This window comes from Rhynchophorus ferrugineus, unplaced genomic scaffold, assembly GCF_030347505.1.
Source record: "Rhynchophorus ferrugineus isolate W39M unplaced genomic scaffold, kcgeb_rfMv2 rfM3, whole genome shotgun sequence".
Classification (NCBI taxonomy): domain Eukaryota; kingdom Metazoa; phylum Arthropoda; class Insecta; order Coleoptera; family Curculionidae; genus Rhynchophorus; species Rhynchophorus ferrugineus.
This window is the reverse complement of record NW_027472582.1, coordinates 60,935,222-60,949,473: the sequence shown is the minus strand read 5'-3', so window position 1 is coordinate 60,949,473 and position 14,252 is coordinate 60,935,222. Positions and strand designations below refer to the sequence as shown.

At 31.0% G+C, this 14,252-nt stretch overlaps 1 protein-coding gene across 3 annotated transcripts in view; it reads left to right on the top strand.

The window, feature by feature from the left end:
* dysc (whirlin protein dyschronic) overlaps window positions 1–14,252 on the top strand; it is a 346,867-nt gene that overhangs the window by 119,797 nt on the left and 212,818 nt on the right. For all 3 annotated transcript variants that reach the window (XM_076398877.1, XM_076398878.1, XM_076398876.1), the window contains exon 4: window positions 1,369–1,499. In XM_076398877.1, the coding sequence (XP_076254992.1) occupies window positions 1,369–1,499 (131 nt within the window). The remainder of the gene's footprint in view (window positions 1–1,368; window positions 1,500–14,252) is intronic.

Below are 14,252 nucleotides of genomic sequence, written 5' to 3'. Positions count from 1 at the left end.
ACATTGACTTGGATTGACTTGGTTTTCTAATTATAACTGCATACTTAAAAGTGGAGTCACATTTTGTCAAAGGCCCTGTTTATAGTATTGGCTAACATACAGGTTTTTGTTGTTTACGGGATTTTGATCGACATGGTTGGTCATCTAAGATTGAAAATACTTTTGTTAACAGCTCGGCGTTTTCTTGACGTTGACTTGACTGTGACAAGTTGACCGTCGTGTGCTTTTAGTTGAGTGGAGTTAAATCAGATATCTGTTTCTGATCTACTCAATAAGTCTTTCGTCAACCTCAACAGGTTGCCAGAGTGCGATGTGTGAAGATTGAGACGTACGGTTTCTCATTTTTTTTATCTCCATGATTTTACCGCGTCTCTAACTATTCTGAGAGCTGCCAAGTCTATTTTGTTCTCCGATGAGGTTTTTCTAAATTTCAGAAAATTTCCGTGAACAATCGATTGAAAAATTTCGATCATTGGTCTTAGTTAGGTATATTAATTTGGACATCATTGGTAAGTTTGAAGATTCTGTCTTTTATTATTTAGTGTTCGTAATTCAATGATTATTTTTGTTTGTTTGAGTGGAGCTTCAAGTAATCTTCTATTAACAACAGTTAGTAACAGCTGCACAATCTTCATTATTGAAAAAATCTTTAAATGATGGGGTATTTCCTAGATCCGGGGGAATGATATTTAAGCTGAGATTAACAATGATGATTGCTTGTGAATCTTTGTGAGATGTAAAATATCTTCAAGGGGGTGGTGGATATTAAAATCTCCACGGATAAGTTAGGTGGACGCTTTATGGATTTTCACAAACACTAAAGAAATTTTTATATAACACTTAAACCATATTCACAAAATGAAAAAAAAGGTAAAATAAATAATGAGTAAAGGTAAAATGCTAAGCAATTAGCGTTTATTTTTGTAATTTAATAGTTGATGTAATTTTGTTCCCAATCTTTTCGTCTAAAGCGAAACATCACGAAAAAGAGCAGTCGCTCTGAAGAAAATAATTAATGTTTTATTAAAATGACACATCTGCTCAAACACTTTGTAAATCATCGCTAAAATAACTGAAATAGTGAAAACCAGTAAACAACCAGTGATTTATTTTAATTTTTATTACATAGTTCTGAATTCCAGTTTTCATGATTATGAAAATCTTATGAACATTTTAACATTAGTAGCACACTATGTTATTTAAAAGCACATTTTAATAAGATTTTTATCAGTTAAATTTGATTGCGTTTCATGACATCTAATTACATCCATTTAAGTTACGTCTTGTAGTGTCGTTCGCTTACTGTTGTGTGTTTCTGATAATTCAAGGAAAAAACTGCATATTAGTAAGATTTTCTCTTTTTTTCAGGTGTGGGTGTCTACATTTCACGTGTTGAAGAAGGTAGCGTAGCTGAGCGAGCTGGATTAAGGCCTGGCGACTCTATTCTGGAAGTGAACGGTACACCCTTTACTGGTATATCCCATGAAGAAGCACTCAAGGTGAGTTATACAGAACATTTATATTTATTATTGTATGACACACATATTTATTATTTTATATTACTCAAAGCAAAATAAAACTGATAATATATATAATTGATGAGTATTAAATCATTCAATATTAAAATGTTTCGTAAAAGTGGCCGCCATAATAAAAATCTAAAAATACTATATTATAATCAAACGAACATTTTAGAGCATTAAACAATAAGCTATAATACTAACTTAATAAAGATTATTTTAATTTTTTGTAATAAGTAATATGGTATAGTAATAGTACGGTATGTACGCTAGAACATATGATTCGAGTCACCACAGTGTATCTACAACTTTTACAAAGTGTAACCGCATTTTGTCATGCTAGATAATGAGTTTATGAAGGTTACTTATGATTGCTGCACTTTTTTCCACCGGTATGTCATTAAACAATTTGTTCAACTAATATAGTCTATTGTAACAATCTCATTCGGTTTTAGGAGCTCATAATACTGTTTGGATGTCGATGTGGGTGGCTCATCAGGATTAACCCATAATATTGTCAGTTTGCAATTGTCGTACTAGCAGAAAGCTATTCTTTCTTTGCCTAGCTATTTTCTCTTCTATTGAATATTTTCTATCGCATGCAAACGCCTGGAAACTTTTTGATAATGTGAGCTAGATTTTCGTTCAGTAAGTTCTGCTATTCATTATCTTCCAGTTTTTAAGCCCTTCAGGTTGCTTTTTCACACTGACTATAACCAAAATGGACAATTGGGATACGTCAAAGCAGCATCATTATTTCAAAAAGTGTTTGATGGTTTGTCCCAACAAATCTCGTCTAATCTAAGTAGCAGAAGTGATAAATGTCGAAAACAAAATTGTAAACTTTCCATGATTAGCCTCTATATACATTAAATAACTCAATAACTCTAAATAGAAAATTATAATTTTATGTAAAATAATATTAAAATAATCGAACTTAACAGCTCTATACATTGTTAGTATATAATCAAGAAACATAAAAAGATATAAAAAGAACAGATCAAAATACACGTAAACACCTATGGTAATTTATATTTATGTTATATCTTGTCCATAATTCCTACGTTCTTGAATTCCCTGATATATCAAAATTAATTTCATACTAAATAATTTATTCACAAGAAAACATATTTTCTTATATTCGCTCTTTGGAATAAAATTATGACTTTCCTTCTGAGATGGGTAACCCTCGGTATCCAGTTAGATCGATGAAATTTCAAAATAAAAGGCTTCTTTTAAAGCCCATACGTGGAAGAAGCTTACGATTTAATATATATTTTATGATAAATATTACTTGTCCTGCTCATATGACTTTATTAAAAGGAATAATCAAATTTTTATCTTTTTCAAATTCAAATATTTGCAACACGTTATGTTGAACTTCAAATGTATTCTCGATTAATATAAGTTTGCTCGACAAACATTTCAGATTAACGAAAGGTTCCTTCTGAAGCACTGACTTGACCTTTCCTTCTAATTTTTTTTTTGGAATTTTAAAATAATGAAGTTATCTAAATTCTATTAAAACCACCATTGTAGTTCTTTGTTTAATTAATTATGTTTGCTTCAAAGGCAATGTAATGATGATTGCATAATTTATTATTTATGTGACCTCAATAGTATCGTATTGTAATTGATATAATTTAGTGATATAATGAATTCATAAAACAACAAATTTAACGAGAAAGAAATCGTAGTTTTAAGTATTTTCCAAAATTGGGTCAACTAAACTTTATATTATTATGTATCTTTATATTTATATGTTGTAGCACATAATCAAATTTCAGATAATGTTTATGTCACTCTTTTCTATTTTTAGTTCATTTATACTATGTCGTATTTCTTGACATATATTTTTAAATAAATATATAAAGAATGAATCATAATAAGCTTTTCAATAAGCTTAAACGCCTTATTTATTTTCTTAAATTTATATAATTATTTCCCTTTGACTTGATCCTGAGTAAAGAGCTTTAGACTTGCAATGTCTAGTTGTAAAAGCACACTTTTATTTTATTAAAATATTTTATTCTCGGAAAAACAAATAACTGTACTTATTGGATGTCCATTAATAATCTTATATTTTGTTCATATCTTAATATATTAAAAACATATAAAAAAGAAGACTTTTGTCATTTCGCTACAATGCAAAATAGGCAGAGTTGGAGCTAATATCTTGTTGATTGCCACTTGTACTTTCAGAAATGCATAAATAACAAAGCTTTGCTTGCGTTTTTGTACCGTCTTTCAGTTACGGTATTGCATCAGTTTTTTTTTAATACGAATATCTACTTTATAAAATAATGAAAACTTCTTTAAAAATGCAAAATACTATTTCGTATTCTAATGAATCAGCTCCATTATTTCAATATTACTCTGCATATAAGGGTTAGAGTGAAAGGTCAAGTCATTTCTTGGCTAGCGACCTTTGTGTCTATCTGAAACTTTTGCCGAAAGAAAAGATGACAAAGAAAATGTGTCTCAAGTTCGGTCCGACCATCATTTTGCGAGCTTTTATATTCTAAAATGCCAACAAAGATATTTAATGTATGCTAGGGAACTTCGTTATAATAAATTTTGAATTTTAATTTTAAAATATACATAATGTGTAAAAAGTAATAGGGATTTAAATTTAAAGATGCGCTTAAAACGTTAAATTGATTTCTTTAGAGATGGCAACGCTGAATTGAAACCATTCCTGTTTCCAGCATGAAGAACAATATATCTGCAATGAATTATTTAAAAAAATATTGTGATTAACAAAACCTAATCAAATGCTAGTCTAACTTTTACCTTTTTCCATCAACTTTAGTTGTGTTTACACTTTTTTTATTAGGTTCTTTCCACGAGGGACCCAATGTTTAATTTGAAATATCCATATCTGTTCTAAAAACACAAATTTTAGGTATTTTTCTGAAATTATGATTATATTGAAAAAACTATTTACTAGTTTTATCTATTTCGTATATTTTATATTCGAATAGAGCTAACATTAAGATGATCTTTATTCATCATCCGCTTGGTATGTTGAACCCCTTGGGTGAATCCAGCGGTTCATAATTTTACATAAATATTTGGATATTAAAAGGCTATCCGGGGGATGCGCTCACAATTCATCACAACTGCTCCCACTTGACAATGGACTGGAATTGTGTGCAATGTTTGGTGGAGCTCAGTTCAGAATTTGTGCACCCTTTGGAAACATTGAACCAACAAAACCGTGGGTTTCTCCGGGTGAATGTGCATCAAAGGATGTAAAGTTGTGGCTATGGTGCCATTACCATCAATTATCTTGAAACAGGCTTAAATGACCCCTGGTGAATAATCTTCAGACCTCTTGAACAAGTTTGATATTGGTTTGGAAGCAAAGACAACAGCATTTGTGGAAAAAAAATTATTGTTCCATCAGGATAATGCTCAGGTTTACATGTGTGTAGCCATGGCAAAAATCCATAAATTGTGCTACAAACTGCTGCCCTATCTAGCACATTCTGTACATTTAGCCCTCTGCGACTATTAACTGCTTTCAAACTTGAGGAAATGGCTGGGTAGCCAGAGATTTGGGTCAAATGAAGAGGTAATCGCTTAAAGGAACGCCTATTTTGAGGGCCTTAAGAAAAACTTCTATTTGGAAGGAATAATCAGAGTGTTCTATTATAAAGATTTATTTCGGAAAAATCAGTCCAACCTGTGTGTTTTATTTAAGATTTTGTATAGGATTTTGTTGAACGTGAAATTTTTAAATAATTCACACAGATAGAATTTTTTAAAGATTCATATACAAATTATACAACAAGAAATCTAATTTTAAAATTGTTGAACATTGTTGACAATGACTTTATAATATATATCAAATAATGTTGTAATGGAATGGATTGACTTGAGAGCTTTGAGTTGAAAAAATTAGAAAGCACATAGAGCGTTTTCAATTGTTTATCTATTATACGGTATTTCATTGGTCGAAACATCGTTATTCTCAGAAAACGTAAATTACTCCTTCAGTATCTAAGTTTATACGTCTGACCCTTTCAAAAACAACCTAAATTTACCTAATAGCTAAGCTGCTGCTTTATGAACTAGCAGCAACCAATTTTATTTATTTATTTATTTTTATTAATTAACGACCCATCAGCCTCATGGACTCACGCCTTTTTAAGGTAGAAGTTTACTTATATTTTTTTAAAAAAGTTGTTTTGTAATATTGATAAATTATTATTATAGACTAAAATATAGGTAATATAACGATGTATAAATGAAATTAGACAAACACAACTAATTTTTTTTATATAAAGCAAAAATGTATTTATGAAAGGAGAAAAAATATATATATGCAAACACAAAATTATATAACTAATTGGTAGAACCCTTTTTGAAAGTAGGAGTTATATTCCCATGTAGAGACTATCCTTCAGGAATGATGTCAATCCATCCAAGTTTCCTAGTTCGAGGCAAGTCTCGAGGCTCTTCCCCAGCCTAAACCTCTTTGATCTGCATACTTTCTGATCATACATTCGATTAATATAAGTTTCACAGTTAGTGCTGGGCTACACTTCGTGCAAAACGGAGGGGGTTCATCTTTCGGACTTTTTCCTCATAATTCTTTATATTTAGTCGTTCATAGTATTTGCCTTTAATCTCTTATAGTTTATTTGGTCCATCAAATCCCAACGTAACTGACCAACCCCTCTGTGGAGTTCCAGCACATGACCATTTAGGTATTTGTACCAAAATAGGGTTTTCACTGTATATGATTCCTGTTTGTTTCCTGCAAGATAGTCGGTCCGCTCATTACCCTCGATGTCAGTAAAAGATGGTAGCCATATGGGAGAAACATATTTGTGTTTTAATCTTTTAATTTTCCTTACTATAGCTTCAGCTAGAGGGTGTTTCGATTTCACGGAATTAAGAATCTTGAGGGAGCTAATGGAGTCTGTAGCTATTACATATAATTGCGTATCGTTCCAATTTTAGTATATCCGACGCCGAAGGGAGTAAGTGATCAGTTTTGACATTCCTAAACAGAACCATTCATGCGTTTGGAGCATCAACAATAGACAATACCACATTTTCTATCCAATAGTTGTCAGTCTTCGAATTATATCAAAACATTTTTAGCTTCCATTCTTTCTACTAACGTAAATTTATAGTTAATGAAAGTTTAAATGAACTGGAACCGCTGCCTAAATTATTTTAAAGCTCTGAGAAGGAAGTCACACGGAACTATATCTGAGGAATCAAGCAAAGATGCATTTTAGACGATAAATATAATTTTGCTAATACATATCTCTCGTTCAAAGAGTCACTAACTTATCAAAATATCCTCGTATAAAGATACAGGAATAGTTAGTCTGCAGACCCTGTGCGTTCGGGTAAAATCGTGTACCCATTAGTACCCATGGCCGATTAGTTTTTATGCTGTATGGTCGGCATTTACGATGCAGTATCCAAGAGAAGTAGCTCGTTGAGGTTAGACTTCTGATAATAAAAGTTATCTGAGGTTTCATAATATTTTTCTATGTTCATTAATGAATGTTGCGTGTTTAGTAGCGGGTATTAGATTAGTGACTGAATATTAATCGTGTTGGAAGAAGGCAATTTTTTAATTAATTATTTCGTTGGTTGAATTTTGATTAAAAAGTATGACACTTTTTAGAAGAATGTTGATGAACAATTTTGTTAGAATATTCGTGTTTGGGTTTATATCAGTTATGAACTAATTTAGTTGTAAAAATAACTTATTGATACTGACTAAATTGGTAGAATTAAATATAAGTAAATGTATGCAATATAAAATCAAAACAGTGAATTTGAATTTGATGCCAAAAGTAACATCTTAATCTGATTTTATTTAAATATGTTTTTGATTTAGACATTGACATGAAGGCTAATAAATTTGTGAAACATGAATGGAAATTAATTAAAGTAATATGAATATTACTCCATTAATGAATTGACTACTTCTAGATGGTGGCTGACATACTGTAGGTGTGTTTTCATAATGTTAGTTGAAATAATGGATTATCGGGAATGTTTTCTTGCAGAATTGATATACTCAATTTTCTCTATAAACGTAATATTTATTTTAATAAATTTATTCAAAATAGTTTAAATAAAACCAATCAAAAACTCAAAGAATACTTTCTTTTGGACTTCCATTTTTAAAACTAATTGTTATGGCTATTATTATTAAGTATATGTTCTCAGCGATCGTCCGGCGATTATTTCCGATTGCAAATTCCGATTTTACTCGAATGCACAAGGTCTACAGTTTAACAAATACTTAAAGATATATCTGTTGAAAACGATTTTTGAATATGGAATTTTTCTTGTAATAAATTAGCATTCGATTTAAATATATAAAACAAGCGTCTAATTTTGTTCCGTTCGTGTTATTTGCCCTAGAGAAGATTCGCCGATTTAATACCACTCGTCGAGATTCCTTATGACGTATAGTCGTTTTTGTTCTTTCGAATTCCCGCCCCCATACACGCGATTGTCCTCGGCTTTCCCGACCGTTGGAACGGGGTATTAGGGCGTGAGCGAGAGCTTTCAACGAGAGCCGAGAAATATCAAGAAAAGCTCCGCTATTTGTACAACGGAGGAACTGTATTATGGACGGATAATATGTGAAATTGGAAGCTTAATGACGACCTTCACAGTCGAGACCAGGAATGAAAGTTCTCGGGCGGATTTTATTGAAGGAAAAAAGGCCGGGATACGACTGGAATAGGGAGAAACACTTTTTTTTTTCGAGCGTCGTTGAAAGACCGATATTAATGAACATTTAAGCTATAAATAATTGATATTGACTGTTATCATTTTTTGTTATGTTTTGAAGTACATTTCGTTCTTAGCCATTCTATATAAGAATTGAACCATTGAAACATTAGTAATATAAATTAATTTTTGTTCATTAGTCTTGCTAAACAGCATTTAAATTAAAACATGTTCCATTAGATTAAAACATAGCATTTGGAAGATGCCGGAAATTATAATGATTCCAAAACCTGGAAAGTCATCAAAAGAAATAAAACCCTATAGACCTTTATCACTGCTGCCAGTAATATCTGACGTTTTTGAAAAACTACTCTTGAAAAGAATGAAACCGATCATAGAGAGAACAAACCTAATACAAACACACCAGTTTGGGTTTATTAACAAGCACTCAACAATTGACCAGGTCCACAGAATAATAGATGTTATTGAAAAAGTCTACGAAAGTAAAAACCACCGAACTATTAAAATCATACATTACAACCAGAATGTTTAGAGTCAAACACAAGCTTACTCTACAATAAAAGAAGCTAAAGCAGGTGTACCACAAATAAGTGTACTGGGGCCAATGCTTTATTTAGTATACATTTGTGAGATACCACAAATGGAGAAAATTACGATGGATACATTTGCTGATGATACTGCGATTATAGCTGTCGGAGACAACAGTGAAGAAGCCTCACGAAAATTATAACAAGCAAGTGACAGTATAAATAATTGGACAAGCTTGCAAAATAAATATTAACGAAAGTAAATCTGTGCATGTGCGATTCACCTACAATCAGGCCATTCAAACACCTATAACATTTAATAATATTATCTTTCCATATAGCAACAACGCTAAATATCTCGGAATAAATATTGATGTAAAACTTCGCTGGAAGGAACATATAAAGAAGAAAAGAAAAGAACTGGAATTGAAGTAAAGGAAAATTACTGGCTAATTGGAAGAAAATCACAATTAACGGTACATAATAAATTGCTATTATATAAGCAAATACTGAAGCCTATATGGACATACGGAGTTCAATTATGGGGATGTTCTGCAAAGAGTATCATAAACAAAATACAAATTTTTCATAACAAAGTTCTCAAACCTATTGTGGGCGCACCGAAATACTATATGACTGCATCGAGACCTTCAAATACCCACAGTCAGTTAAGAAATCAAGAGAATCGCAAGAGGACATGAGGAAAGACTCCATTCTCACGAGAATGTTGAAATATTGCAGCTTTTGGATACCACCAGAACACGACACAGACCCAAAAGAATCAAACCATCTGACCTTATGTAGTGTTGTGTAGTGAGGTGCTTATAATAAAAAAATACGGCAGTGACATGTATAAACATTATTTCACCAGAGCCTGAGATAGGGACGATGTGTCCCCTAGTTATATATCTAGATTTAAGTTTTTATAAGGAAAAATTGTAGATTTGTCGGAAACGACTAGTAACGATGTAATAATTAAATAATAATTATAAAAAGGCTTGCTAAAACTCGTGATTAAGTCGATATGAGAAAATATAGAATAATTGCGAGAAAACAGTAAAGACAACAATTTTGTTTTCCCATATTGTGTACTGTATTACTGTCATTGTTATAAGTAAATTCACTATCGAGCCATCACAAAGGATTACTTTCCGTATTGGTTGTCAAATATTTATGGGTGCATTTCAGACATATGTAGGTATTTCTTGATTGGTACTTTAATCCGATAACGTGAAGATCAAGTGAAAAATAATATGTTATTATGATTTATTACGTGCTAGTGGTAATTCTAAGTTGTATTCTAATTGAGGTCGACTGAACACTTACCAAGAACAGAGTTGAATAAATGAATGAAGCATACCTTGTATGTATTTCACACTTGTTATTATTTTGTCGTAAATTTAGTGTTCGAGAACTTTACTTTTACTTATATAACAATACTAAGAAGACATGATTTAGGTCATCGAAGTCTATTAAATGTATAACCAGCTACATCAAATGCTAACCTCACTAATGACCAGCGGAAGACGGAAAAAGACAATAATCCTATTTGAATGACACAATTGTATACGAGAATAACTGGAAATGTAAGAAATTAGAAATTGGCTAGATAAATAGTTTTGCTCAAAGGATAAACAGTTTTTTTGTGATAGCATCCATAAATTACCTAATAGGTGGGCAAGATATATTAATGGTCACTGCTTTGAATAAATACATTTTTCCATTTCCTTAAAAATTATGTAGTTTATATATTAGATGGAAAGAAATTAATGACCAAGACATTTTCTATATCATATTATTTAAACTATATAAAGCATATACGCCTTAACTTGCTATACTTTTAAGCGACAAAGCTCCATCCTCTACTTCTGCGAGTAGTTGCAATAGTGTGATTAATTATTGTAACTATTATAGAAAGTTAATATTGGTTTGAAAGAATATCCATGTGCAATGTCGCTATTTTAATCTAAAGCCCAATAAAGCCAATGCCAGTGTAATATATACATATATATATATATATATATATATATATATATATATATATATATATATATATATATATATATATATATATATATATATATATATATATATATGTTAACATTTAATTCCAATATCCAATCCCTGTGCAACAATCAGATACTAATTCAGCATAAATGAGCGATGTCAACACCACGGAATGGTTCCAGAACAGTCTTCCTTGGTTATATATTGAGATTAACACATTGTCTGATCTTGCCTCTAGGACGAATAAACCAATATTTATGTGTCGAATAAAGACTTTTATTTAAACAAAACATTAGGATATATATATACTAGGGTATTAGTGGTATTAGGTAAACAGTGGTGGGGTGTCGCGTGAGACCTGTGAGACCTGAAACCGGAAAAGTTTTATTGGCAATTTGTAGTCAAAACTAGATGAAAAATAAAAAGAATTTAGTTAGAATGAAAAAACTTATTATTAGTATATCACAATTTAATAATATAATTGAAAAAGGAAAAACATGCTTTGTCGATGAGTTTTTTATTGTTATATCCTGTTTTTCCTCTAACGCTATAAAAGTCTTAGCTGCCATTATTGAAATATATCTTCCCAGGGATTTTGTCTCCCTATACTTAGTATAAAATATTTCAGTGTTACAAGGGTCGAATTTCTTGTGCTATTTTCTTTTACGACGACTGATAAAAACCAGAACTAGCCTAGCTGGCACCAAGTTTCCTGATTATTCGCCTTTCTCTCCGTTTTCGGATGATTCGATCGATTCTTCTGCTACTTCATACGATATTCCTAGAAAAACGCCATTCCATTCACGTTATTTAATTATTAAAACCTGAAATTCAATAGAAAAAAGTAAATTTATATGTAACGCAACATATACTATTTTCTATTATACATATACAATATATAGATTTTATTTTCCCGAGTTCTATTGAGTTAATTGTATGATAAAAACAATAGACCTATAAACAAGATTTACAATTCAAAGTTCAGAGTTCTGCAAATTTTAACATACATATTTATTAGATGATTCTGTATATATTTTATAACATAGCTCAGAATTATTTTGCTATAATTAGGAGTATCTGGATAAGTGATGAGTTATTCATATAACTTTTGTTCTTGCTAATTTATGGGAGACTAGAATGCATAAATATTACATACTAATGAATAATAAAGAATCTATTCAGTACCAAAATATTACGTGTTCTATTCCCATTAAATATTAAAATAATTTACCATGTCGTACTACCAACTCTTAAAAATGACGATGAGCAAATCCAAACTGTACAACAGAAGAACACTATATATCTTCCATGTTGGTTTTGAAGAAAATATTCTTGGCCAACATAGTGACATTGAAGGAGAATAAAAACATCAATGACCTAAACTACAGGAATATCAAATCAAGTGATCTAAATTGGATAAAGTTTTCATGGATAAGTTGACATATTATTTCCTTCAGACTCGATACTTGATAATCTTCCTTTATATAAAATAAATGCAATAAATAATGTAATATTCATTATTTTATAAAGAAATTGAAGGCTTTATTTAATATACTCAGAATTATCTGATTTAAGTCGAATATGGTACATTTTCTTCTATGTTATAGTTTGTTGTCATTTCGAAAGTAATTCCATTGTGCTTATTTCATAAAAGCCCTTGTCATAATGGTTTAAAATCGGTCTTTTAGTACGACAACGACCATATTTGTAATACCATTTCTAATTTACTAAATCCACAATTAAATCATAAAAATTTAAAACAGAAATAAGAAATTCTTCTGAAGACCCTTCGCCTTTTGATCGGTGCACAAAAATAAGTTTATTGTGTCCAAAATTTTGATATTATGAGATCTGCCTCTCAAACCAGTAGACACTGGAAGTCGTTTCAGAGCTGTAGTTGAAACCGGCCTTTCTTATGTTTCACGCAGCGGTAATTTCAAGAAAGAGTGTCGTGTGCACCTTTACACGAAGCACCAATCCTTTCTGTAATTTGGCGTATAGAATAACTATCAATTCGATCAATGTGGAGCATGAATTGATTGAAAAACGTCAAGAATGGGCCCAAAGACTCTCAGTCTCTTAATAAAAATCCGGTCAAGGAACCGTTGAAAGCATTTGGATGGGACATGTTATCGCACTCGCCGTAGTTTCCAGAGGCTGCCCCGTCCGGCTTCTCCATTATAATAGGCTATTGGCAAAAATGAAAAGGACAAGCAATCGACAAGGAGAAAAACCTATTTACCGAACGTTAAAAACGTTAGTAACCTGCAATTTGTTGATTAATTTTAAATCGCGGGATTGGGTCATTTAACTCTTGAAATACAGTTAGATATATCGCTTAAATTTTATACCATAAGTAATCCTTCTTTTCCTCTACAAGATATATTTACAACTAATTATTGACCAACAATTAATTTACATTACAGCAAACTAACAGATTGTATTAGCTTTTAAGCCTGCATAATTTTATAAAAATTATAACTCATTATTGCCATAATATCTAAGGCATATGCAATACACAAAATATATGATTTATACTATTGACAAACTATACTATAACATTTTATTACTAAATATATCATATTTTTTATTATATATTAATGTTGTTATAAATTCTAAGAATTTATTCTGCCGACCTGTTAAATTGATTTTGTTTAATTGCTTCAACGCATTTCAATAATATTTTTTAAAACAAAATGTAAGTGCCTCTAATGCATAATTATTATGTTTTTTTCTCCTTTTTTCCTTCCTTGTTCCTAAATGGTGAAAATTAAAATGTCATATAATTTATTTTTAATTATAACAGAAATTTGAACTACACATATGTAATGTAAAATCTCTTAATTGTTTAAAAAGCTTTATAAAAATGTCAGAGTTAACTATTTACGATCATATAACAGAATTAAATTAATAATTCCGGATTACAACAAACATTTTAAATTAATTATTTAAAACTAAAATATGAACACATATATATGAATGAATAAATAAACAAAGACCTAAAGGCTTTTGTTCATAACTATAACACAATATAATATTTTTCTGTTATTTATGCACGTCAAACTTCAAACATCAAAGATCGCCGCAAACAACATCGGATGAAATTGCTAAAGGAAATTCGGTATTAGCTCGTTCGCTATATCAAACAATGTTTGAGGTCGTAATGGCCCCGGCTCGACATTTTATGTGGCGTCGGTTTCCTGTTTCGGCTTTAGAATGAAGCTTGTCATGAAAATATTGCACGGCCCCCAATCTTCTTATGCTTCAAGTTTGCCGTTTTAAGTTTTTAAGTTAATTAAAGCGGCCTGTCGGAGACGTATTCCTCAAATTTAATTACTCGTTTACTGGTCATAATAAACTATTAACTGAGTTTACGACTTTGTCGTACAAGAGATGGCGCTAGCTGGTCGAAAATATCGTTTAACGGCCGGGGTCATTTTGTTCAAAACACAAATTGACA